Source organism: Podarcis tiliguerta (genome assembly GCF_965153285.1).
Source record: "Podarcis tiliguerta genome assembly, chromosome: 14".
Classification (NCBI taxonomy): Eukaryota; Metazoa; Chordata; class Lepidosauria; order Squamata; family Lacertidae; genus Podarcis; species Podarcis tiliguerta.
Window position 1 is genome coordinate 6,788,742 of NC_139547.1, and position 24,628 is coordinate 6,813,369.

Here is a 24,628-nt window from a genome sequence, read left to right on the forward strand (position 1 = left end):
TTGTGCTTGTCATAATGCATTTAAAAGACAGGAGCCCTGATATGAAAGCATCATGCTTTTGGGCCCAGTGCAGTCGGGCCAGGATCAGTGTAATACGCTCAAACCATCTTCTCCTGGTGAACAACCTGGTCATCCAAATCTGTACCAGCTGAAGTTTCCGAACTGTATACAGAGACACATTGCAGTAATCTAGCCTAGAGGTTATCAGAGCACAGATGACAGAAGTTAAGCTATCCGTGTCCAGATAGGGGTGCAGCTGGAGGAATGCAGTCCGCACCACTGAGGCCACCTGAGCCAAGGATCTAGGAGCACCCCCAAGCTATGTACCCACTCCTTCAGAGGGAGTGTAGCCTCATCAAGAGCAGGCCACCTCCCATCTATCCAGTCTAGGGAACCGCCCACTAACAGTACCTCCATCTTATCTGGATTGAGTTTCAGTTTGTTGGCTCTCATCCACTCCATTACCGAGGCAACACATTAGTAAATAGACTGAAATCTGAGAAGGAACTTAATGGTGGTGGGATCAGTTCAGTTCGAGGAACTGGTCTTATGGAGGAACAATATACAATGCACTATTATGGCAAGATGCCATATGCAGTATTGGAAATAATTTCTCTAAAGCAGTGTACTAGTCCTGGTTGAGATTATTGTATCAGGCTTATTTTTTAAAAAACAGGGCGATTATGTTGGAACAAAGACAAGAGTCTTGGGACTGTTTAACCTGACTTAATGCAACACACTCATATGTCACTCATGTTAGACTCCTGCTGTAGTCTCGGTTTTGCTGTAATAGACTATTAAGGCCACACTGCTGGAAATCATATTGGAGAGCATTGCCATTTTGGTTCATAGCTGGAGCTGCTGCAGATTTCTTTTTGGAAAGGGCATATACTCTACAAGGGTCATGAGTTTGCCTCTGGAACACTAAATGCGTATCTAATATTCAGGTGTGCATGTAACTGCATAAGAAACCCAAATCACTGGCTGGAGAGGGATGATGTTTCCAATTGCGCAACCTCATATTTATTGGGGAGAAGGGATATGCTGATATTGGCAGCCGTTAAAACTGAGAGAAGCATTCAGATGCTACCTCTGACAAGTCACCCTCTCCCCACTTTGCTAGCAAATCTTTCTAAATTTTATTGCATGGGAGATGTAATCTGGAGGCATTAAAGTAGGCTATGGCAATGAAATTCAGCTGAGCCTTCCCAATTGCTGGATGTTGGCAAGCTGCAATCCTATACACTTACCTGGGAGTAAGGCCCACTGAGCACAGCAGAACTTACCTTTCGAGTAAAACATGCATAGGATTAAACCGCTAGAAAACTAAAAAGGAGGGTGGGAGAAAACCAGGACACAACATAAAACTGCTAAAAGCCGCAAGTGACAGGAGCAGATTGCACACCCTGTGCTTATTGTGCTGCTTGACCCACATGAGATCTTCTCGTGCGGCAAATTTCATAAAACAAGAGAAGGCAAGAGAACAGTCTCCCTAGTAATAGCTGAGAGTTAAGATCCAAAGTCCTTGCTGGAGGGATATCACGGATAAAGATGCCCACTGAGGGCATCTTCTCAACATGCACAGCAAGAATTACAGCCTTGAGGGGAAGAACTGAAAGGAACTGCCTGCCTATGACCCAGTCATGGCCCCCAAACCCTGAACTCAGGAGGGTGGGGAAGGAGCCGTTGCTTCCTTAAGGGGGGGCTTGCTGCCCCACACATGGAAGAACCACAGTGTTAGAGAATGGAGCCTGGCAGCCACACATTGTTAGATGGTTTTATTTGAAATACTTTGAAGTAAACATTATAGCAAGGCACAAATGCCACTGCAGATTAAATAGATATGTGATGGCTTGGGAGGGACACCCCCCCTCCCCACCCCCTGCTATTGTTACTATAGCTAGGCTACCTTGTAAAACATTCCCTAGACTAAAATGTACACAGTATCAAAAAATACAAAGGGTTTTATCAAAACACATTTCAGACGAGAAAGTGAGCAATTCAAATGCAATAAGATAAATAGGTTTTTTTTCCTTTTTTAAAATTATTTATAGTAAACAATGAGCAGGGTTCAGACTCAAAACATAAAAACCGTATAAAAAAAGTTAAGTATTACACAAAGCATGAGGAGTAAGCACAGGTGAGGGGGAAACGGCACAGACGGGGGAGACGAGTCAATGCAAGTGTGGAAAGGAAACTCCAGAATCAATTCGGCCAATTGAGCAAAGGTGGGAGGGGCAGGGAAGAGATATAATGTAGTTCCTCAAGAAAACGAGGAAGGGAGATCTCTTGGAGCAAGCATCTTCTTGTCCTCACTTTGCCGGGGGTGATCTGGGAAGCTCCATTCTGAAACGACGATAGGCGGCCGGCCATGCTATACTTGGCAGCTGGATATGTCAACAGACAGACAGGTTCTGCTTCCTTGAATACGGCTTCTCCTGCAGCGCCCTTTTCACAGACTGAAATTCTAACGGGACGATCCTGCTCTGGCTGATACAGCAAGAGAAGGAACCAAACACAGGCAGAAGAATATACTAAGCTTACAAGGAAGGAGAATCTTGAGACTCTGGGCCGGATGACAAAGGGCCTGAATGGGCAGCTTAGGCATGAGAGACGACGTGGGAGCAAACCCTCTAGTGTAGACATTTAATCGTGCAGAATTTTATCACGTATGCAACCCAATTTTATTTAAATGTCATATGCCCAGTGAGAGAGAGGCAGCCTGCAGTCTATCATATATGTCACTAATACTCCCAGGCCAGGTATGTGAATGGAGGGTAATTAGTGCAAGCTTGTACTTTGGCTTGCAAGAAGCTCCAGCACAACCTGGCCCAGTTCTGAACGCAGGAGAGCTCCAATTGGGGCCGACGTTGAGGCTGATTATTGTTTAAAACACAGTGGGAACCTAGATACTCCATTTGTGCAAAATTTAACCCACGTAAGGTGAATGTTTAGTGGCACCAAATCTCTTCTAGAAAAAAAAAAGACCAATTTTGTTTTTGTGTTCTGCATGGGTGGAGGACCAGACTCATGGAGTGCCCGAAAGGTGAAGCCAGCATGATTTTAGGGAAGGAAAGCCTCTGTGGATTCACATCTCAAGAGAAAAAGTGTTGACGCAGGCTTTGCAGCCCAGACAGAATGCCTGGCAGGCTTGGGCAAGGAACTGAAGTGGAAGGCAATGCTTGTTATGAAAAAAAGAAGAAGAGGAGGAAAACTGAGGTGGAACTGTTGGCTGAGGCCTTTAGTGGGACAAGAGTGGTCCTGCTGTTCCTAGAAAAGGGGTGTGGGGGGGAGAGACACACACACAAAGCAGAAAAGTGCTCCTGACCCTGAAGGTTCAGACATGGTTCAGCTGGACATCCTCATCACATTCTACTTCCCCCTCTCATAATTGTTACTTATTCAGTGCTACAGAGACGGTGGCAGTTTGCCGTTTTGATTTCCCTTCCTAATTAAAGTGAATGGAATGCCGCGCCCATTCCATAAAATGAACAGCGGGTTTAAGAACCCCACCCCCCCTCCAATCAGCATTTAGAGTGAGGCAAAACACACTCTTTAAATATTTGGAGATTTGGGGTGTTTGTTCTGCGTGCTGGGCTTTTCTGCATCACAAGACGTGGGGTCGCCCTCAGAGTCCTGGCTCTTTGAACCACCCCCTTCCTCGTCCGCAGTGTTCAGCTTGCCATTCGGCTCTGCAAGTCCGTTCTCGCTTGTCTCCATTTGCTGAGCCTCTTTTTCAGAATCTGGCTCAGGCTCAGGCTCCTCCTGTTCCTCCTCCGGATCTTTCACTTTATGAACAATGAAGAGGTGCCTGTTCAGAGAGATGTGAGACGTGTAGCACAAGCCGCAGAGCTGGCACTGGTACGTGGAGCTGTCCGTCTTGTGCCGAGGTATGTGTTCCAGAAATTCACTCTCAGCGGCCGTTGCAAATCCACACTTGGCGCACTTCCAGTGTGCCTTCAGTTTTTTTGCTGGTGGATCTTCAGATCCCGATGCCGTAGTTTCCGTTTGGTCCAAACCACCTGCAGATACCCTCTTTGGATATTTTGCCTAGGAAATGAACACACGGCTTTATTGCGCCAATCAGCACTGTAAGACAACGTTCCCGCCCACCATGGGTGCACTGCGAATACAGAGAGAGATCCCCAAAGGGCATCTTTTCCCAACCAGGAGCCCTCCAGATGCTGTTGGACCACAACTCCCGTTGGACCCACCCGCTATGGCCAATGCTCAGGGATGATGGGAGCCCAACAAGACCTGGAGAGCATTCAGTTTGGGAAGGCTGTGTGACGTTAACATATGAGAGTGCTAGAGGTGAAATAGTTAAACAGGTTATCCAATCAGGACCCAGGGGGTGGAGTCAGAGGGACTATAAAACCAGCTTTGGGAGGGGCAAAGAGGGGAGTTTGTTGGGAGTTGGTTGGAGTGTGAGTGAATTGGGATAGAGTTTGTGGGTCGGTTGAGTTAGTGTAGCGAAGTAAGCTGAGTCAGGAACAGTTAGGAACTAGGAAGACAAGTAAATATCTGAGAGGTGGTTTAGTGAGTGAGAGCAGGTAGCGGAAGTTATAGGTCTGGATAGGCACCCCATGATTGTAATTGACCAATACTGTTTATGAAACCACAGGCCTGTTAAACTGCAATAAATAAACAGAAGTTTATTTGGACTCAGTATTGTACCAGGTAGGGCCTGGGTGGTGGCAGCTAGAAATAAAGTGGTGGCACAGGGATCAATAGACGGTGAAACGTCCGGGGGCCCTGTGTGATCACCCAGGCTGCCATAGGGTATCACATCAATGTCCCCTTTCCTGGCCTCCTTGCTTAGCAAACCAAGCCATTATGTGACAGAGGAAGCCTGCACACAACTCCTGTATCCCTGATCAAGCCTTCTGCCTGGTCAAGGAACATGCTATGCCCACAGTGGCCTTGCACAGTGCTTTCACTAGGATGTGTGTGTGCGGGGAGGAGCGAGAGCACACAAAAATCTCTATTACACCCTACGGAGAGCAGATCCCTTCAGATGTGGGTGCTGTACTCACAGTGGACCTGACCAGGCCATAGACCACTCCCCAGATCTGATCTATTTTTATGCTCGGGATGGGAAGCATGTGGCCTTCTGGAGGTTTCTGGACTGTAGCTTTCATCCTCCCTGACCACTGGCTAAGCTTAATAGGAGTTGTAGTCCAATAACCTCTGGAAGTTTTCCATCCTTGAGAGACACACAAATGCAATGGAGCAGCATTTTGGGAGGAGACGGGAAGAAAGATTTAGCAATTGCTGCCACCAATGCTTTGCATAAAAAAGGACAAAAGCTGCTGGAAGTGGATGCTCCTTCCAGGTATCACTAATTAATGGCCTCATCTGCATTTCATTGTTCTCCATGTGGAAAACTCTCTGTCCCATCTCTAACGATGCCAAAAGATGTCCAACATGACCTGCCACCAGCTCCCTAGAAGCCTCTAATTTCTCCTCACATTCTGCCTGGTTATCTTCAGTTTAATTACTCTATTAGTCCGGATTATAATTTAAGTTTCTTCAGTGCACAGGATTGTAATTTAACTAGGAAACAAGACGAGAGCTGATTTAGAAGAGACATGTGCTCAGAGGATAGAGGAACTAGATGGACTGAAACTTCCCTACATTTTTTTAAAACCACATTTTTAATGGGAGATCTGGCAGTTGAATTCCACAGTCCACACAAGGAGGACAGTTCTTGAAGGAGGCCACACAACTGGGGAGGACAAGCACATGAGATAGAATTACATATTATTTAAGAAAAGCATGGTAGATTACTTTTGTCAAGTCTTCTGCCGGAGCTTTGGTTTTGGATATCTGGGAAAGGTCTGGGTTTTTGATGCCGTGCATGAGGCTGATGTGGCTCTCTAGCATGGACAGCTGAGGAAATGTCTGGATTTCATCTGTGCAGTACCTTAAAAATACAAAGCAAAATAGTATCATCATATAAGTAGTATTTCTTTTTCATATATTTTTTTAGAAAATATTTTTACTGGATTTTGGTAATGTGTCTATACAAATATATAACCAGAAAAAGGTAAAAAGGAATAAAAATAAAATATGCAATATAAAAATAACAAAAGGAGCAAACAGATTCATGAAAAAGAAAAGGTGTTATATCACACGTTAAAGAGAGGATAAACACAGTTCTTCCACAAATCTATGACATTTTTAAAGATGTCAAGAAGTTAATCCCAAACCTCCCTACATAATGAAGCATGAGCATTATATCAGTAGTATTCCGCCTCTCATCCCTTACCTAGTCTCCTACTTGTCTGTTGGTTCCCCACAACTATCAATATACTGATTGCAAGTTTCTTGGGGCATGGACCTTATCTTTCTGCTTATGCAAGTAGCTCAAAAATGGACATTTTTGTTTTGCTTCAGAGGACAGTCATCAAGCCACCTGAACAAATAACCCATTCCAGTTCTGCCCCTTCAAATGGTTTCAAATGTATTATTATTATTATTATTATTATTTATTATTATTATTAAAATTTGTATATCATCCATCATCAAAAGATCACAGGGTGGTTTACATTTTAAAAACACAAAAATACCTACCATAATAATAGAAGAAAAACAATAATACATTGGATGACACGAGGCTCTCAAACATTTTTCCTTCTTAGTTACTACAAAAGACCAAAAGCAATCTATGTATACATCCACTTCCAAGAGCCAACCATTTCTATTCCAGCAGCACCATGGCAAACTTGGCCCCTTTTACAGCAATTCTCTGTACAATGGCAAAGGATAACAACGGCTTCCCTTTTAGAGAATCAATAATTTAAAAAAGAATCAAGCGAGAACAGAATCTGTTTCGTCCATGAGGGAAATGTCAACATTTGTGTCCACATTAGATCTTTCAAGACTAAATTGCCAGATGCACTTGTACAACAAAATGTACTGTGTATCAGTGAAAGTCACATTCCTGCTCAGAATCAGAGGTCATGGATGTCATGAGAAGATGTGTCACATTTGTGTAATACAGCATTATAAAAGCCTCAATACAAACCTTAACATGCGAGTCTGTTACTAAAGGTGAACATGAAAGGACTGGATGTCCTTATTTTATGCACAGCCGTTTAACTAGCAAAATGTTGGCGTTTAAATACATTTATTCATCAAAATAATAATACTGCAAAACTTTCAAAGCACACATAATTTTACAGAGATACTTTGGAGGCTATGCTTTAGCAGTTAGCTGTAGCCTTACAGGAAATGTATTTAGTGGTTTGTCTCATTTGTGTCCTCACCTTTCCCTTCAAATTACTAAGACTAGTCTCTCATTTCATCCACACAACCACCCTGGAAGGCAGTGATTTGTTCAAGGTCAGCTTCATAACTTTGAACTTGGATCTCCCACCACCAAACCAGGCAGTCTAGCCACTGGGTAAAAAGGTAAAGGTAAAGGACCCTTGGATGGTTAAGTCCACTCAAAAGTGACTATGGGGTTGCAGTGCTTATCTCGCTTTCAGGTCGAGGGAGCCAGTGTTTGACCACAGCTAGCTTTCCGGGTCATGTGGCCAGCATGACTGAATTGCTTCTGGTGCAACGGAACACCGTGACAAGCCAGAGTGCACGGAAATGCCGTTTACCTTCCTGCCGCAGCGGTACCTATTTATCTACTTGCACTGGTGTGCTTTTGAACTGCTAGGTTGGCAGAAACTGGGAGAAAGCAATAGGAGCTCACCACCGTTGCATGGATTCGAACTGCCAACCTTCCAATCAGCAAGCCCAAGAGGCTCAGTGGTTTAGACCACAGCGCCACCCGCTCCCCTGCTGTGGGCTGTGCCAATCAGGTGTCTGTGCTAAGTTCGGCATCAATATGGCGAGCCCTGGGGAGCTGAGGTGTGCCAGGTTGCCCAAGGAGGGGTGAACCAGCCCAGGTTGGAGAAGGAGCAGGAGCAGGTTCTAAACACCTGTGCCGATCAGTAGTGGGACTGTGCCTGTGAAGAGCCACTGCAGCCTTACCTGGGCAAGACAGCAAAAACCAGACTCTAACCACTACACCACACTGGCTCCAGCAAAGTTAATATAAAAGGAACTAAGCATTCTACGTTTGCTTAGCTATAGCCCAGTGCTTGCATCATTAATGCCTAACGTGCTTCAGTCTTATCATGGAAACTAGCTGTGAAACCTAAAAATGTACCTGAGCTAGTGCAAGATCCTTTGTTCTAAGCTATGCCCTAAAAAGCCTTAGATATGGCCCATTACAAAGCACTTTCTTAGCCTGGAAGACTCATAGAAATTTTCAGGAAAACAGTTGTGTACTCACCAGCAGGTGTAAACTTTCTTTGCTGTGTCATGGTTATTGCGTACATGTCTGTGCAGACTATTGGAGGCGTTGAATGACCGCTCACACTGCCGACAGGGATATCTTTTCACATTCTATGAGAGGAATGGGAGCGTTAGTCCTGACAGCAAGAATGAGCTGCCTCTTTTTTTTTTTTTTTTGTCTTGATCTGTGCAAAAGAATCCACACAATCCAGATTCATGTACTAGCATCTGTAATGCATCTGCCTGTATCCTTGATCTGACAAAGTGTACTTTTGTGAGACATGGAAAACACATTTAAGAGTCCTGGCCAATTGTGGCCCTTAGGTGTGCATTTCTCAAGGGGTTACAGACATGTTTTTCTTCAAGAGCCGCTGTGCTCACCATAGAGACACTCAATTGACCTGCTGCAAACATGTTGACATGAGCCAACAGTGTGACGCGGCAGCTAAAAAAGCCAATGCAATTCTGGGCTGCATCAATAGGAGTATAGCATCTAGATGAAGGGAAGTAATAGTGCCACTGTATTCTGCTCTGGTCAGACCTCACCTGGAGTACTGTGTCCAGTTCTGGGCACCACAGTTCAAGAAGGACACTGACAAACTGGAACGTGTCCAGAGGAGGGCAACCAAAATGGTCAAAGGCCTGGAAACGATGCCTTATGAGGAGCTGGGCATGTTTAGCCTGGAGAAGAGGAGGTTAAGGGGTGATATGATAGCCATGTTCAAATATATAAAAGGATGTCACATAGAGGAGGGAGAAAGGTTGTTTTCTGCTGCTCCAGAGAAGCGGAAGAACTTCCTGACCATAAGAGCTGTTCAACAGTGGAATTTGCTGCCAAGGAGTGTGGTGGAGTCTTCTTCTTTGGAGGTCTTTAAGCAGAGGCTTGACAACCATATGTCAGGAGTGCTCTGATGGTGTTTCCTGCTTGGCAGGGGGTTGGACTCGATGGCCCTTGTGGTCTCTTCCAACTCTATGATTCTATGTGTCTCTTGTAGCATAAAAAGCAGCCCTTGGCCATAAATCTGATAAGCTTGCCTTGAGCCAGTTCCCCATCTGCAGAATGCGAATGTTCATGATCTAATTTATAAGATTTTTGTGGAGAAGAATCCCGATAATGCTTATGCACTTGCAGTCAATAGAATTTCAGAAACATATGGTCTTAAAAGGGGAACACATGGAGAGAGAGAAAGAAACATACTCTGAAGTTTATCTCTGATGCTGCCATAGGACGGCAGAGACCAAAATGAACGAAGCATCTACTCAGGCTCTCACCCTGCTACAAGGTTTATGTAATAAGCAGTAGCAATTTTATTTGTTTAGCTGTAAGCTATAACAAACATAAAAGGTATGCTATGAGGTTTAGATTAGATTTGCACATTGCTTCTTATTACGAAGGTCCTGAAATAATTTTCAAACAAAACAAACTCCACACAACCATTATTAAAAACAGATGCAACAGTACAGCCATATCATTGGTGCTGCCTAAATGTGCAGGAAAACAAAAACTTGTTCCCCTGGAGAGCAAACAATGACAGGCAGACTGCTGAAGAGTTTTAGATGAATCCTGTGGGAAAGGGGAACAAAATATAGCCCCCAGACCCTTACCTTTCCATGGCTTTTCCTCATATGGGACACATAGGTTTCTCGGTCAGGGATGCACTGCGAACACTCCCGACATGTCCAACTGCAGGGTTTTGGCTTGGGTTTTGATTCTGGGCTCGTCCCTTTTGTGGGCAAAGAGGTCTGGGAAGTACCATTGATTACTGACAGCTCCTTTGATGCTGGAAGAACATTGCTGTTAGTTGATGTCTCTGTCTTCTGTCGGAAGCTAGCAAGATCTTCAGGATTCTCAGGGACCCCATGGACGCTCTAATGAACAAAAACAAAAAATCAAGCCTCAGCATTAGAGCAGGGCAAAGGGAAGTTGCCTATTTTCCTAAAATACAAGGAAACTGCTCTGCTTAACAAAAGCATATCATTTCCCACCTCCTTCTGTTTTAGACATCCCAGGACTAAGATAGAGATTATGTCCATTGCCAATAGGCTATGTTAACTCTAATGCAGTGTGATTCATTCCATCAACACAGTGAGAAACTATGCACTTAAATTATAACAGAACAGCATAGTGTGTTTGCAGCAGACTTAAGACTGAATTCACAGTTTGGAGGATTGTGAAAAAGTGCTGCTGCTGTAGAGTGCTGTCTCCTCTGGCTCTGTGCAGAACATTATGGTTTGCAGATACATCCGAACTGGCAAACTAAAGTTTGAGCAAGCCCTCCAAACTGGGATTGCAAATCCTAGTTTGGAATGCTTGATGAAAGAAAAGGGAGTGTGAGAGCACACGTGTTTGTTCACAATCCTCAATATTCACATCAGGCTTGGCCCAAGGATGTGGTTTGAGGAAACTGCACACTGGTTTGTACTCAATTAAGCTCTGAGCCAATGCAAAGTGAAATGCCATGAAAGCTCTTCCTTGAGTACAAAAGTGGCAGGTGGTCACTGTTGCTTTTCAGACAGAAAGACACAGGCAAAATTTAACTAGATGCTGCAGCTAAATCATTCAGCCTCTCCAATACATGTTTTGAAGAGTGCTTCTGTAAAATATTTTCTTGCTTGTGAACAGCCTGAACGTCAGGAAGAAGCCTAGCTTGTAACCCAAGAAGAAGGAAGGAACCTGCAGCCCTCTAGACGATGGATTCCAACTTCCATCATCCTTACCATTGGCCTTGTTGGCTGGAAATGATGGGTGTTGGAATCCAACAAGACTTGAGAGTCACAAATTTTGCAGCTCTTAAGTTTCTCAGGGAATTTTGGAGGCATGAAGAGAATTCACATGCCTGACACACTTATTTATTAGAAGAATTTTTATTTTCGCCCTTCAATCATATTTTCAGGGCAATTTACATAAAGAACAATAAACTGTGGAGGGGGGGGGAAAGCATGCATGTGCACATACAGAACACACATATACACAACAAGCTAAAAACCCACAAAATTATAAAAGCAGCATTAAACAGTTAACAGGCTTAAACCTGCATTTTAAAAGCTTTAGATAGTATTTGGCACTGAAAAGAGGGCATTCCACAACTGGTCTTCAGGCACATACTACTCCTGACAGGGGAAGAGTTTCACATATGGGCAGGTGCACATGGAGAACAGAGGCCCTTCAATTATGCTGGTCACTTTGCCCTGCACCCAGAAATGAACTGGGAGGCAGTGCAGTCAGTATAGCACCAGTCTCAGTAAGAAATCTAGATGCTGTAGGTACTTGGACTATTAACGCAACACACTTCTGGGAGGACTGTTTTACACGCAATCTTTGAATTGGTTTTGAGGCTGCTTGTGAAGATATCCACCAGTGGTGGGTAAAAAAGAAAGAAGGGCGGCCGATGTGTTTCACGCAAAGCAATCTCAGTTCAGAAGGTAGAAAAGTGTTCTGTGCAGGCATGGTATCCTCTCCAGTCACCAACCTTAACGTGCTGCATTAGCTGAAGTTTCTGCATATACACCAGCTGGCAATGCGGACACTTGAACACTCCCACCATCAGCCTGTTGGCATTCTGCTGGAAGTGCTCCTGCAGAAGCCTCTTCTTGTTAAAGACTGTCTCACAAGAGCATTTGTAGATCACCCTGGAACAATTGAAAAATGAATTTGCAATGAAAGTTCACTCTAAACAAAAAAAACAAGATAGAAACTTTTATTATCATCATCATCAAATTAATGATTAAAGTATTATTATTATTTATTCATCATATATACCACCCCCTTTATCAGAAGATCTCGGGGCAGTGTACAACATTAGAAACCCAACTCCAACAAAATGCCTTGGAAACATGTATTTCACAGGAAACATGGTTGTGATGTCACCTGGCGGGTGGGTCTCAATTCTGTTTTGCTGCAAGTGGCTGTTCCCAGCAGGAACAGCTTACAGGTGACGGTTAAATCCTGCTCCATCTGGCTGAGCGCATCTGTTCCCTCTTTGTAACAGGTGCATACAGTCAAAGGAAGCAGAAGAAAAGCACAGAGTCTGCTTGCTTTCACTGTCTGCGCCTGCTCCATGGAAAGAGGTGCCTGCAGCAAAGCAGATCTGTCTTAATTCTGCATCACTACATGAAGGGGGGAGAGAGAAACCGCTAAGGAAGGTTGATCCTTGCAAAGGGGGTTTCCCCATCCCCTTCCTGGGAAGCGTGTGCTGAGCAGAGGTTAAATTCTGCTCCATTTTGCTGCACGCAGCTCCCAGGGGGAGTGGGGGAAAGAACTGCTTTTGCAAGGATCAGCCTTCCACAAGTGGTTTTCCCCATCTCCTGAGAGCTGCAATTTCTCCTTCATGCATCAGCTGGATCTACCTTTAAGTGTGTGTGTGTGCTTCAGAAAGAAGGGAGGGGGCTCATCTTCACATTTCTCCAGTATGGACTTTTGATGGGTGTGTGTGTTGCCCACATGTCAATCATGTGGAGTGCCTGGCTCACCTATCAAATTTAGCCCGTGAAGCTAATCCTGATAAGGATTTGGCCCACAGAGCCAAAAAGGTTCTCCACTCCTGCTCTAAGTGCTGCCATTTATTTTAATTTGTAGTTCTCCCGACAGGCTCTGCCTGAAGCTCCCATTACTGCTTCTCTAGCAGACAAGAGTTACAAGGCAATTTCACAGAGACAGGGAATCAAAAGGACCTTGGAGGGCATCTATTTCCAATCTCTTGCTCAATGCAGGACCTGAAATCCTGCATGCAAGTACAGCATTCCCAACAGATGGCTGCCTAACTTAGAGATAACCAGTGAAGGAGACCCCGACAGCTCTGCAGACAGTCTGTTCCCACTGTCAAACAGCTCTTACCACTGTTTATCCTCATGGTTTGCCAAAATGGGTTTCTGTGCAATAACCATCCATTGGTTCTAGGATGCCCTCTGAAGAAACACGTAACATCATGCAGAGCACAGGGGCTGTCTGTACGCTAACAGATGATAAATCCATCCTTGCTTGTTTCCAAGTGTGAAAAGTCTTAGGAACAGATGGGCTACATAACTAAATATTAAGGTAACTAGAAAACAAGATTTCTGCCTAACCCTTCATTTTTTTAAAAGAGACGGTATGAGGATCCTACTAAAAACTGTCTCCACAACACAGTTTATTCTCTCTCTCTCCATACAGTTGGGACAACAACGTTCTTGTAAGCCCAGTGGGGATGGGCATAGAAGGCAAACTGGGTAAAGAAGAGAAATTGAGCAGCACATTTATTTAACCGGGCAGACACTTACTGAGATGTCTTATGAGGTTCTGCGGGGTGCTGACTGGTAATGTGAGCAGTGGTGCTGTCTGCAGACTTGAAGGCCATAGGACAGAACGAACACTTGTGGAAGACTTCACAGTGCTTCTCATGAATGTGCACTTTCAGCATAGCTTGCGACATGAAGACAACCCCACAGTGAGTGCACCTGGGAAAAGAGAGAGAGAGAGAGAGCTAAACTTGAGCTCTGCGAACAAAAACAAAAAAATCATAAGCACGCACTGAGATTTCTGTGAAAGTTCAGGAAACAAGGACCCACTGAGGTCTGCCTCATTGACCTGGAGGGAGTAGTAAAATCCACAGCATTTGTAAAATCCACAGCATTAAAGTGTTCCACGGTGATCGATAATGGTGGTAAGGACAAAAATGAATACAAAAAACAACAACAACAACAACAACAGGGGGAAAAGCCTGTTTTCTGATAAGACACTCAAAAGTCCCAATGAAATGCACACTGAAAATGTTTTAAAACCTCCAGGGATACAGCTGATAGTGGGCAAAGTCACTCCAATTTGAGGGGTGTTCAAATCAAAATGCAACTGCTGTTAGCCACAAAGCGCTAACAGCAGGACCAAACTTCCTTTCTATTTATTGCCTGCATTAGCTTGGGCTTCAGTGCTTTTATTCCAAGCAAATCAAGTCACTTAGGAGTCTGCTAAGGTAAAGATAAAGGGACCCCTGACCATTAGGTCCAGTCGTAGCCGACTCTGGGGTTGCGGCGCTCATCTCGCTTTACTGGCCGAGGGAGCCGGAGTGCAGCTTCCGGGTCATGTGGCCAGCATGACTAAGCCACTTCTGGCAAACCAGTGCAGCACATGGAAACGCCGTTTACCTTCCCGCCGGAGCGGTACCTATTTATCTACTTGCACTTGACGTGCTTTCGAACTGGTAGGTGGGCAGGAGCTGGGACAGAGCAACGGGGGCTCACCCCGTCGTGGGGATTCGAACCGCCAACCTAATGATCGACAAGTCCTAGGCTCTGTGGTTTAACCCACAACGCCACCCGCATCCCTAGGAGTCTGCTAAGCACCCTTTAATTCATGCTGAATTGTTCCACCTAAGCAATAAAAAAGTATTTGGTGCTCATGTTGCTCTTGCTGTTCTGTTTTACATCAAGGGTGGGGAAGCTGTGGTCTCTCCAGGTGCTGCTGGACTCGTATCAGCCCCAGCCAACGTGGCCAACAGCCAGTGATGATGGCAGCTATAGTCCAGCAATTTATATATTCTGCTTTCCATGCTCAAGGAGGCTTACATCATGAAAAAATGCATAATTACAAATATAACAAATATTGTCAGAAACAATACGTTTAAAAAATCAGGAAGTACACAACCAAATTGAACAAGTTCCACATAAAACCATAAGAAGATCTAAAAATAAAGATACAAAAAATAAATATCAATAACAGAAACAAACCCTGCTAACAACCCCCACCCTAAACAATACCCAAGAGTCTGTTCAGCAGCCTCAGCTTTTGTAGCTGGAGTCAGTCAGCGTACCACCTTTCCAGGCCAGGTGGGGAAAGGCCTGCAAGGCAGGGGGCAGGTTTTCCAGGACTCACAGCCAAGATGGCCACATCAAAAGGGCCATAAGTTCCCTGCCTGTAGCATAAAGTCAGTATTGCATCTGTACTTCTTCAGTTAAGACACAGAAACACCAAATTTTAGATCGATTCAGTTTTCCCCCCTATGGATACTATTTATTTTTTAAATGCCCACTCCACCGTTTATCCAAATGGTAGTGACTAAAAATGCAATATAATAAAGAAACACACCACAGTACCCTCCTTTGCAAGCAACAAAACTGAGAAGCCAGAGAGCGACAGAACTATAAAGCATACAGAGGAAGCAAACTATGTGTCAGAATCAGGCCATCACTACTTCATAACCTTTAAGAGAGCTGTGAAAGTCCATCGAAAAAGCCCTGGCATTTGCAGCATTTCCCCCTCTCTTAGCCTGCGAGCACAGAAGAACACTCATTGCCAAAGTGTCTATAAAGATGTGCCTCCTGGATGCACGACAGGAGAAACACGCCTTATCAGCCTTTGATATCCTGAAATTGTCAGCCTGCCTGATCACCAAACAAGTTGGCAGCAAAGCTGTGTGGCGTGAAAAGGATTTGATAAGATTTTAAGCTCCCTTCCCCCTCGCCCCATTCACCCCCGCTCGGTGTGCATTAAATGTCACGACACATCTTCCTCGTGCACCACCACCCCTCAATTGAGCACAAACCTGTAGCCAACTTTCCGCGAGTAATGAAGGCAATTCTCCTTGACGTGGGTTTGGAAATAGGCCGACCGGCAAATGGCGCCACACTCTGGGCAGCAATAAGGGGATTTGTGAGCATGGATTCTTTGATGAGCACAGTAACTGCACTTGTTGGGCAACAGCATCTGGCATACTTGACAAGTCTAAAGGAAGAAAAGGAGACGCCACAATTAGCCATTCCTGCTGCACTCTTCACACTTTTTTCCTGCTTCTTTCCATTATGAGAACAGAACTTCTTATGTAAATCCTATGCTCTCCCTTTATCTTCTTACCTTTGCCATGCCACTTCCGTGTTCTATAGGGTATCCCACACACCGCTGGCATTAAATGGTATCCCTACAAATGGGATTTTGGCTTTCTTCAGCAAGTGTTTTCTCCCCAGGGGTGTGTGTAAAAAGAAAGGCAGGTCTAATATAATGCTTATTTCTACTTTCCAAACACCAGGACCATGTTGTAAAGAGAGCTGTCAGGATTTTCCAGTGACAAGTGGTTCCAAGTCAAATCCTAACGTACTTACCAGTAGAAAGAATTCTGAGGAAGCACTTAAGCCAAGCCAACTTAACATTAGCACCATGTTTTCCAGCACCTGAGCAAGGGAATTTCAAGGCCTCTCCCAGATCCCCACGCAAAGTGGTCCCTTTTGCAACGGCCATAGTTTGTAAGGCCCAGAGTTCAAAACCAGTGCAGCATTGGACATCCAGATAGCGGGAATTATCGATGCAACTGTCTTGGAGCTGGGTACACATGGCTGAGCAAGGATGTGATGATGGTGTTATCTTTGAAGCAGGAAATGAAATAATGAAATTCCAAACACCTCTATTTATTTATTTAGCATCGGTAGAACACCAACACATCTCATATCCAGAGTTCTCTGAACCCAGTGATTAGGGATAGCCCAAACGACTGGTAAATGTCTCTGGCTTAGCAACCATTTACTGAAAAAGCTCACCAGAGATCTTAGGCTTGGAGGTCTCTCTCCTTGTTTTCTAAAAGGTGCTCTTTTGTAGCCAACTGGCTCTGCAGATGAAATGATGTGCTGTGGTCCAAACCTACTCCTTCCTTGGGCCTGAACCAGTTTCCACTGTATCTCCTTATGGGTTTGGGAAAGAAGGAACCTCTTGGAGGGTATACTGCTCTCTCCATCTCCAAGTGACAAGTCCAACAGGCACCTCATGCTTACAGACCAGTAGCACAACATCCACTCCCACCGTCCCACAGCTCTCCTCCCTGTGCTGGCTACCTTCTTATGTGAGGCTCTGTAAGCAGCATAAAGGCTACCCCACAGTCTCCATATAAAGCCATGAGCTGACAATGCCTACAAGTTGTGCCTTTCCAACCACTGTGGGTCACCACCAAGCCAGGTGGCCTTAATGAAGAAGAGTTTGGATTTGATATCCCGCTTTATCACTACCCGAAGGAGTCTCAAAGTGGTTAACATTCTCCTTTCCCTTCCTCCCCCACAACAAACACTCTGTGAGGTGAGTGGGGCTGAGAGACTTCAGAGAAGTGTGACTAGCCCAAGGTCACCCAGCAGCTGCACGTGGAGGAGTGGGGAAGCGAACCTGGTTCCCCAGATTACGAGTCTACCGCTCTTAACCACTACACCACACTGGCTCACAATGGCGAAGCTGTTGGCTCCCAGTCACAAATCCCAAGCAGCTAAGGCATGACTGAGAATACACACAGCTGAATTACAACTCCAAGCTCTCTGTTAACAGGTTATCATTTCCAAAACATCCCAAGACTTGCCTCTCCATGTCACTTGGAACTGCAGCATGAGGAAAGCACAAGTAGCGTGACACGCCTACCAGCTGTAATCTGGTGTCCTCAACCAACATCGAAGTCTTGATAACTATTTGTACACGGCACTAATTTACAAGCTGTTGCCATCCACAGTGACCCTCTGGCCGAAACAAATGCTCACACCTGCAAGTTCAAAATGTAAGACCGCCCAAGTTTTCAAGAGCTGGAGAACCAAAGAAACAATCACTTCTGAAGCTGCTCAGGCGTCATGCCCAGATCCAAACAGTTTGGTTAGTGGCCAGGCTTTCAAGAACTGAACCCGGGATGGCTGTGTCCAAGGCTGGTGACCTACCTACAGCGATAGCCAGGACACTGTGCAACTAAGCTCCTAGAGATATCCTGCAAAAAGCATTGATTGGATCGCATTAACTCCAGTCAGCTCTAGCATCTACAACCAAAGAAGGCAAGGGTAGATAGTGGACCACTAGCCAATTTGCGGTGGACCTACTGGCACCTGCTCATTGCTGGGATTCTTGCAAATTGCTATGTGTAGCCTTCTATGATCCAACAAGGCGCTTCTTAAGCTAAAATCTGTTGAGTTAGCCCTTAACAATTAAAGAGAATCCAAATACACATTCTTGCTTCTATAGATCACAAATGACATCAACCCACTCCTGGTCTACACAACAGGGCACACAGTCACCAATTCTGCTTCCTGGGCCTTCTGTGCTTTGATTCAACCCTAAACGTCTTTCCTTTCTCTGCCCTTGAACTCTTGTCACTCTCCGCCTGCAGTTTCCTGCATCCCACCAGTCATGGCTATTCTTGAAGCCCACGTCATGGCTTGCTGCCAATACAGACAATTTGGATTTGACAGAGGATTGTGCCCTGGCACTGCAAGACAGCTTTTGCTGATCATTCCATTTTACTATGTACATTTCTACACACAAGTACATTTCTACACACAAGTTACAGCAATTTCATCAGAGGCCTTATCATTGTCCCAGAAAGACTCACAATCCTAGTACTGAATGTTTACTTGACTTACGTACATATGTTTCTATTAATAGCTTCAGAATGGTTTTAAATAGTTACCTATTTATATTTTTATTCTGTGCTTTTAGAAAGCCTTTAGTTATTGTTAATATAACCGGTTATCACACCCACCCAAAAAATCTGGACCTTTGGGCCTCAAAACACAGTAAACACTGAAATTCCAGACTAAAAGCTCAGGAACAACAGTCCAGAATTTCAACAGCCTACAAGCCTGCCTCTTCCCATCTTCTTGCCCCTTAAGATCAACACTGGACTGCACCCCTGCAGGTGGCAAGGAGTGTCAGACAGTAGAACGCTTCTGACCCCTTCCTCTACAGAAAAAACCTCTGCATATGGAAAGCTTGCACATCAAAGGCCAGGATGAAACTTCTTCCTGACATATTAGCTGTCTACGTGTGAGAGGATTTTTACACAATGGGAAATTTAAGAATACTGTTCCCCCACTGCCAGCAGCTTTAGGTAGCACAGATGGGGAAAGACTACAGGAATTATGGAATTTCAACATTTAGTATACTCTGGGGCCCAAAGGTCCTGATTCGCAGAGAGCGTGTGGTGGTTGCTTTAATTGGAGTCATGTTTTGGATGCTTAAATCAGGAGTTGGTCTAAGATTCCTCTTTCACAGCAGCTGCCTGATACACATTCAGAATTCAATTTATTCATGCTACTGTTTCATCAAGACCATCCAGCCTAATTTTGTGAAGTGGAAACATTTATATAAAAACTGAAATGATCATAGGCTTATGAAAGTAACACAAATTACTGAAAAGCTGTGATAATGTGAGCAAAAAGGAGGAAAATTTGGGAATTAATCCACAACCATTTAAGCCATAGAAGTTTTTCCTACCGAATTCTGTATGTTGTGGATTTAACCCCTTTTTTATCTACTGTTGTATGATATGTATGCCCTTGATGTCTGGGAAATACTTAAGAAGGTTTTGCCAATGAAAGCTACCAATTTATCTCAAAATTTAAATTCTAAGGTCCTCCCAGGCCTCATGAGCTTCACCAATTCACTGGAGTCAAATCTCCACTATCATTTATCTCCTTTTCATTTATCTCAGCTCTTCTTCACTTTATGCTCCCATCATTGCATCAGGCTGCAGCAGAGCGATCGATGGGAGCAGGACCACTCCATTAGCTCTGCTGAGAAACCAGCTCCACATGGAGCCTCCTCTCCATAAATGGCTTCCATTCCAGTTGGTCATTATAAGAACAACTATGCAAAAGAGTTGGTGCCTGTGTTTGCTAGTTTCCCTTTTCCCTCCTCATTCCTTTGTCCTGTGTCTTTTAGACTGCAAATCTGTGGGCAGAAACTGTCTTGTTCCATTAATCTAATGTAAGTCTCTCTTGAAACTTTTTGGTTGAAAAGTAGAGTACATTAATAAATTAATCTATAGGGGAACAGTTGTGATGGTCCTTGATCATCTATTTCAGGCACCCCCAACCTTCGGCCCTCCAGATGTTTTGGCCTACAACTCCCATGATCCCTAGCTAACAGGACCGGTGGTCAGGGATGATGGGAATTGTAGTCCAAAACATCTGGAGGGTCAAAAGTTAGGGAAGGCCTGATCTAAGTAGTACTTCAGGGTCTCTGTTGTTTCTGGCCTCCTAAACATCTGGTGAACTGTCAGGCAGATCTTCAGGGAGAGGGAGGTTAGGTGGGGAGAGAACCTAGTTTAGAAAAGGATGTTGGTAAAATAGCAGTTTTACCAGTTCCCACTCACTATCTCCCGCAAAACCACGAAGATACTTAACTACTGAATAATGCTTAGCAATTGGGTAGACACTACAATGGTACTATCTCTTTAATTAAAGGGAAATAGATAAAAAATAATCAGGCAGAACCCAGCACCCAATGTTGCATTTCCGTTGTATGTTCCCAAGGGAAAACTGACTTCTGACTTTAAGGCTTTCACTGCAAAATAAAACTAAAATAAAAGTGTAAACATTCTCAGATTTCTAACGTGAACAGATTCCCTTCCTTAAGTAAATGCTATCATTGAGGCAGTTGCCCATCCCATAATGCTACCTGAGCAAAAGACTTGCACACCCCTTATCTACAACTCTGAATCTCTCTCATCCTAGTGTTTCATTGCAGTAGCCTGTATTTAATCAAATATTTGATTTCAGTATACAGTTAGAAACTGTGATATGCTACAACTACAGCGGCATACAAAGGAATGTGGTCAGCTGACAGGTTTAGAATTAAATTATCCAAATTAAAAAATAAATTATCTGTACAGGACCCTCGTACCTACGGGATCGCCTCTCCTGGTATACCCCGTGGAGGACCTTAAGGTCCACAATAACAGCACTCTGGAGGTCCCAAGCCGCAAAGTAGTTAGATTGGTCTCAACTAGGGCCAGGGCCTTTTCAGTACTGGCCCCAACTTGGTGGAACACTCTGTCACAAGAGACTAGGGCCCTGTGGGACTTGACATCTTTCCGCAGGGCCTGCAAGACAGAGCCTGGCCTTTGGTTTGAACTCAGTCTGACCCTCATGTTTTCCCTCCCCTTATGGTTTTGATTTATGGGCTACTATTAAAATGAGGCTGCATTTTAAATTGTATTTTAACCCGTATTTTAATAAACTGGTGTTTGTTTGTTTGTTTGTCGTCGTCCCCCCCCCCCCATTATGCTTTCTTGTAATTTTATTGGTGTTAGCCGCCCTGAGCGGGGAGGGTGGGGTATAAATAAAACTATTAATTATTATTATTATTATTATTATTATTATTATTATTATTATTAGTGTTATCTATTGAAATTACATTTTCATTTGTATAGTTGTAAATTAATCTGTCACTCACAGTTTCCATAACGAAAGTTTAGTTATTTAATACACCTGGCCCATGTTCTCCACAATTCCATGCCTCTTTTTCTCCTGATTTGCAGGACAAATGCAACACTATGCCAGTTTGGGTGAAAAAGGAATATATATATATATATATATATATATATATATATATATATATATAGCACTAACCTTTAGCTCTCCAGATGTTGCTGGACTACCACAATCCCACCACTGGCCTCCAACAACATCCAGAAGGCTGCACGTTTGTCACCTCTGACATAACCCTATACCAGTTTGTCCCTGCATCTGACCCACCCAAATGTCATAAAATATGAACAAAGATTCTGCACTGCTATGTGTCTACAGAAAACACAAAGAACAATAATTCCTAACTTTACTCCTAGGTTGTGATGTTGGAAATATCAATTTAAAATCAACCAGGGGGCTCTTTAATGATGGATACTCAAGACAAATTTTCTAATTTTCAGCAGCCATAGAATTCCGGCTATAATCATGAAAAAGAAGGCTCATTTGGCCCGGAAATGAGTCCTCCTTTATCAGCATTTTGAAGACACATCACTTAAGCCACTGTTTGTACCCAAAAGGGTTTACAGGAGTAACAAAGTCACCTTAACTAAAGCTGACATTTGTCCTATTGCCAACAAAGATCACAGTCAATGGGAAGAATTACTATCAGCAACTCCAGAGATTATGCAAGGAAAATTAAAGAGGTCTAATCAATCAACTGCAGTTCTGAATAAAAATGACCCTCCAGATTCAGCAGACGGGACTGTTCCAGAAGAAGAGGATTTGCTGAGTAATTTTGTTAACCTACCAAATAAAAAGCAAAGTGACATTCTCACCAAACTAGCTAAGTTACAGTCCAGGTTGACCCAAATGCAGCAGCATGGACAACAAAACGTTGGTGAAACAATTGACAATCAAGCCTTTTGCCCACAAGCTGTTTCTCCAAAATGTATAGTTAAAAAGAGGGCTACCAGAGGAACTTCGAAGTGTATAGATGCAGAGCTGCAAACTCAACTCCCCTTGGAATATGATAGGGTGAGGGATTATCCTGATGGCATGACTACAAATTCCTGGCTGAGCTATCAGAAATTAGCTCCAAGTAGTCCTCTCCCGAGAATCAAAAATGGACAAACTGGAACATGTCCAGAGGAGGGCAATCAAAATGGTCAAAGGCCTGGAAACGATGCCTTATGAGGAACGGCTAAGGGAGCTGGGCATGTTTAGCCTGGAGAAGAGGAGGTTAAGGGGTGATATGATAGCCATGTTCAAATATATAAAAGGGTGTCACATAGAGGAGGGAGAAAGGTTGTTTTCTGCTGCTCCAGAGAAGCGGACACGGAGCAATGGATCCAAACTACAAGAAAGAAGATTCCACCTAAACATTAGGAAGAACTTCCTGACAGTAAGAGCTGTTTGACAGTGGAATTTGCTGCCAAGGAGTGTGGTGGAGTCTCCTTCTTTGGAGGTCTTTAAGCAGAGGCTTGACAACCATATGTCAGGAGTGCTTTGACGGTGTTTCCTGCTTGGCAGGGGGTTGGACTCGATGGCCCTTGTGGTCTATTCCAACTCTATGATTCTATGATTCTATTCTAAAAAGGATATGAACACTGTTGAATGGGTTCCCACTAATAACGATGAATGGAAGCGTTTTTTAAGAAAAATGATAAATCAATATTTCCTGAAGTTTGGGCCACAGCGGTAGTCATCCCTATATTCAAAAGGGGCCTTACATTCGATCTGGCTAGTCATAGACCAATTAGGTTGCTACCATTAATTAGCAAATTATATGCAAAGCATCTTTACAATAAGCTAATTGACTGGATAACTGATGAAGATATTATTGCCGAAGAGCAAGCAGGATTTGTTGAGTCAGATCCACAATAGATCATTGCTTTGTACTAGTTCATTTTACAGATGAGTATGTTAAGAAACCGGGTGGTGTGCTATATGCAGCTTTCATTGATCTGAAAGCTGCATTCGATTCAATCTCTCGAGTAAGACTGTGGGATTAGCTGAACTCTTAAATACAGATAAAATATTATTGTTCTTGATTAAATGTCTATATAAAAACACTGTGCTGAAAGAGCATTGCTCTACAAATGGGCAGCTCACAGGATCTGTACCAGCCACAAAGGGAGTTAAGCAAGTTTGCATCCTAGCTCCCGCACTGCTTTAATTACCATGTTTTTCCATGTATAACACCCCCCCTGTGTATAACACTACCCCTATTTTTAGCTGCAACCAATCACTTGTCCCCCCATGTATATATTCCATGTATTATTATTATTATTATTATTATTATTATTATTTATACCCCGCCCTCCCCAGCCAAGGCCGGGCTCAGGGTGGCTAACAAGCAATAATAATAAAAAGTTGAATGAATACAACTTAAAAACAAGATTAAAATACAACAATTAAAATATTGAAATATTAAAATATTAAAATGCAGCCTCATCACAGGAGGAGAAAGGAAAAAGAAAAAAGAGGGGGAGGGAATCAAATTGGCTCCAAGCCAAAGGCTAGGCTGAACAACTCTGTCTTACAGGGCTCTGGTCTCATGAGACAGAGCGTTCCACCAGGCCGGGGCCAGTGCTGAAAAGGCCCTGGCTCTGGTTGAGGCTAATCTAACTTAGGGCCCGGGACCACTAGGGTGTTGCTATTTATGGACCTTGAGGTGACCCATGTTTTTTAACATTATTTTAGAGTAAAAAAACCTAGTCTTATACACGGAAAAATACAGTATATATAAATGTCATTGTCCAGAGTTTAATATCCCCAGAGTATTATGCCCCTAAACTGGCCACAAAAGCCATCTCTGTATTATTATACGCAGATGATGCGATACTTCTATCTCAAACAAAAGTGGGCCTAAAAAGATTGATGAGGGCATTCTCAGGATACTGCCAAAGAGAACAGCTGGCTGTGAATTACAAGAAAACTGAAGTCACTGTGTTTTCAAGAAACTATAGGGCTCATAGATGGTATATGGATAATCAGTTGATCAAACAAGGTAAAGTCTTTAAACACCTCAGCCTTATTTTTCAGTCAATAATCTAGTAATTATTTAGTTCTGTCTTGGTCCAAATATACTTGCCAAATTCTTCCTGCGCCCCACCTAAAGACTGTTATAAACTGCGGACATGGAAGCAACAGCACTGCTCCC

At 43.7% G+C, this 24,628-nt stretch overlaps 1 protein-coding gene across 4 annotated transcripts in view; it reads right to left on the reverse strand.

Moving 5' to 3' along the window:
• Nucleotides 1-1,763: 1,763 nt before the first annotated feature.
• ZNF592 (zinc finger protein 592) overlaps nt 1,764-24,628 on the reverse strand; it is a 45,081-nt gene continuing 22,216 nt past the window's right edge. For 3 of the 4 annotated variants that reach the window (XM_083412975.1, XM_083412976.1, XM_083412974.1), the window contains exons 3-9: nt 15,810-15,988; nt 13,552-13,728; nt 11,766-11,925; nt 9,901-10,164; nt 8,294-8,406; nt 5,791-5,926; nt 1,764-4,050 (exon numbers count right to left, since the gene is read on the reverse strand). In XM_083412975.1, the coding sequence (XP_083269101.1) occupies nt 3,556-4,050; nt 5,791-5,926; nt 8,294-8,406; nt 9,901-10,164; nt 11,766-11,925; nt 13,552-13,728; nt 15,810-15,988 (1,524 nt within the window). In that variant the 3' untranslated portion in view covers nt 1,764-3,555. Of the gene's footprint in view, nt 4,051-5,790; nt 5,927-8,293; nt 8,700-9,264; nt 10,165-11,765; nt 11,926-13,551; nt 13,729-15,809; nt 15,989-24,628 lie in introns of all 4 variants that reach the window. The other variant, XR_014504811.1, reaches the window with a different exon arrangement.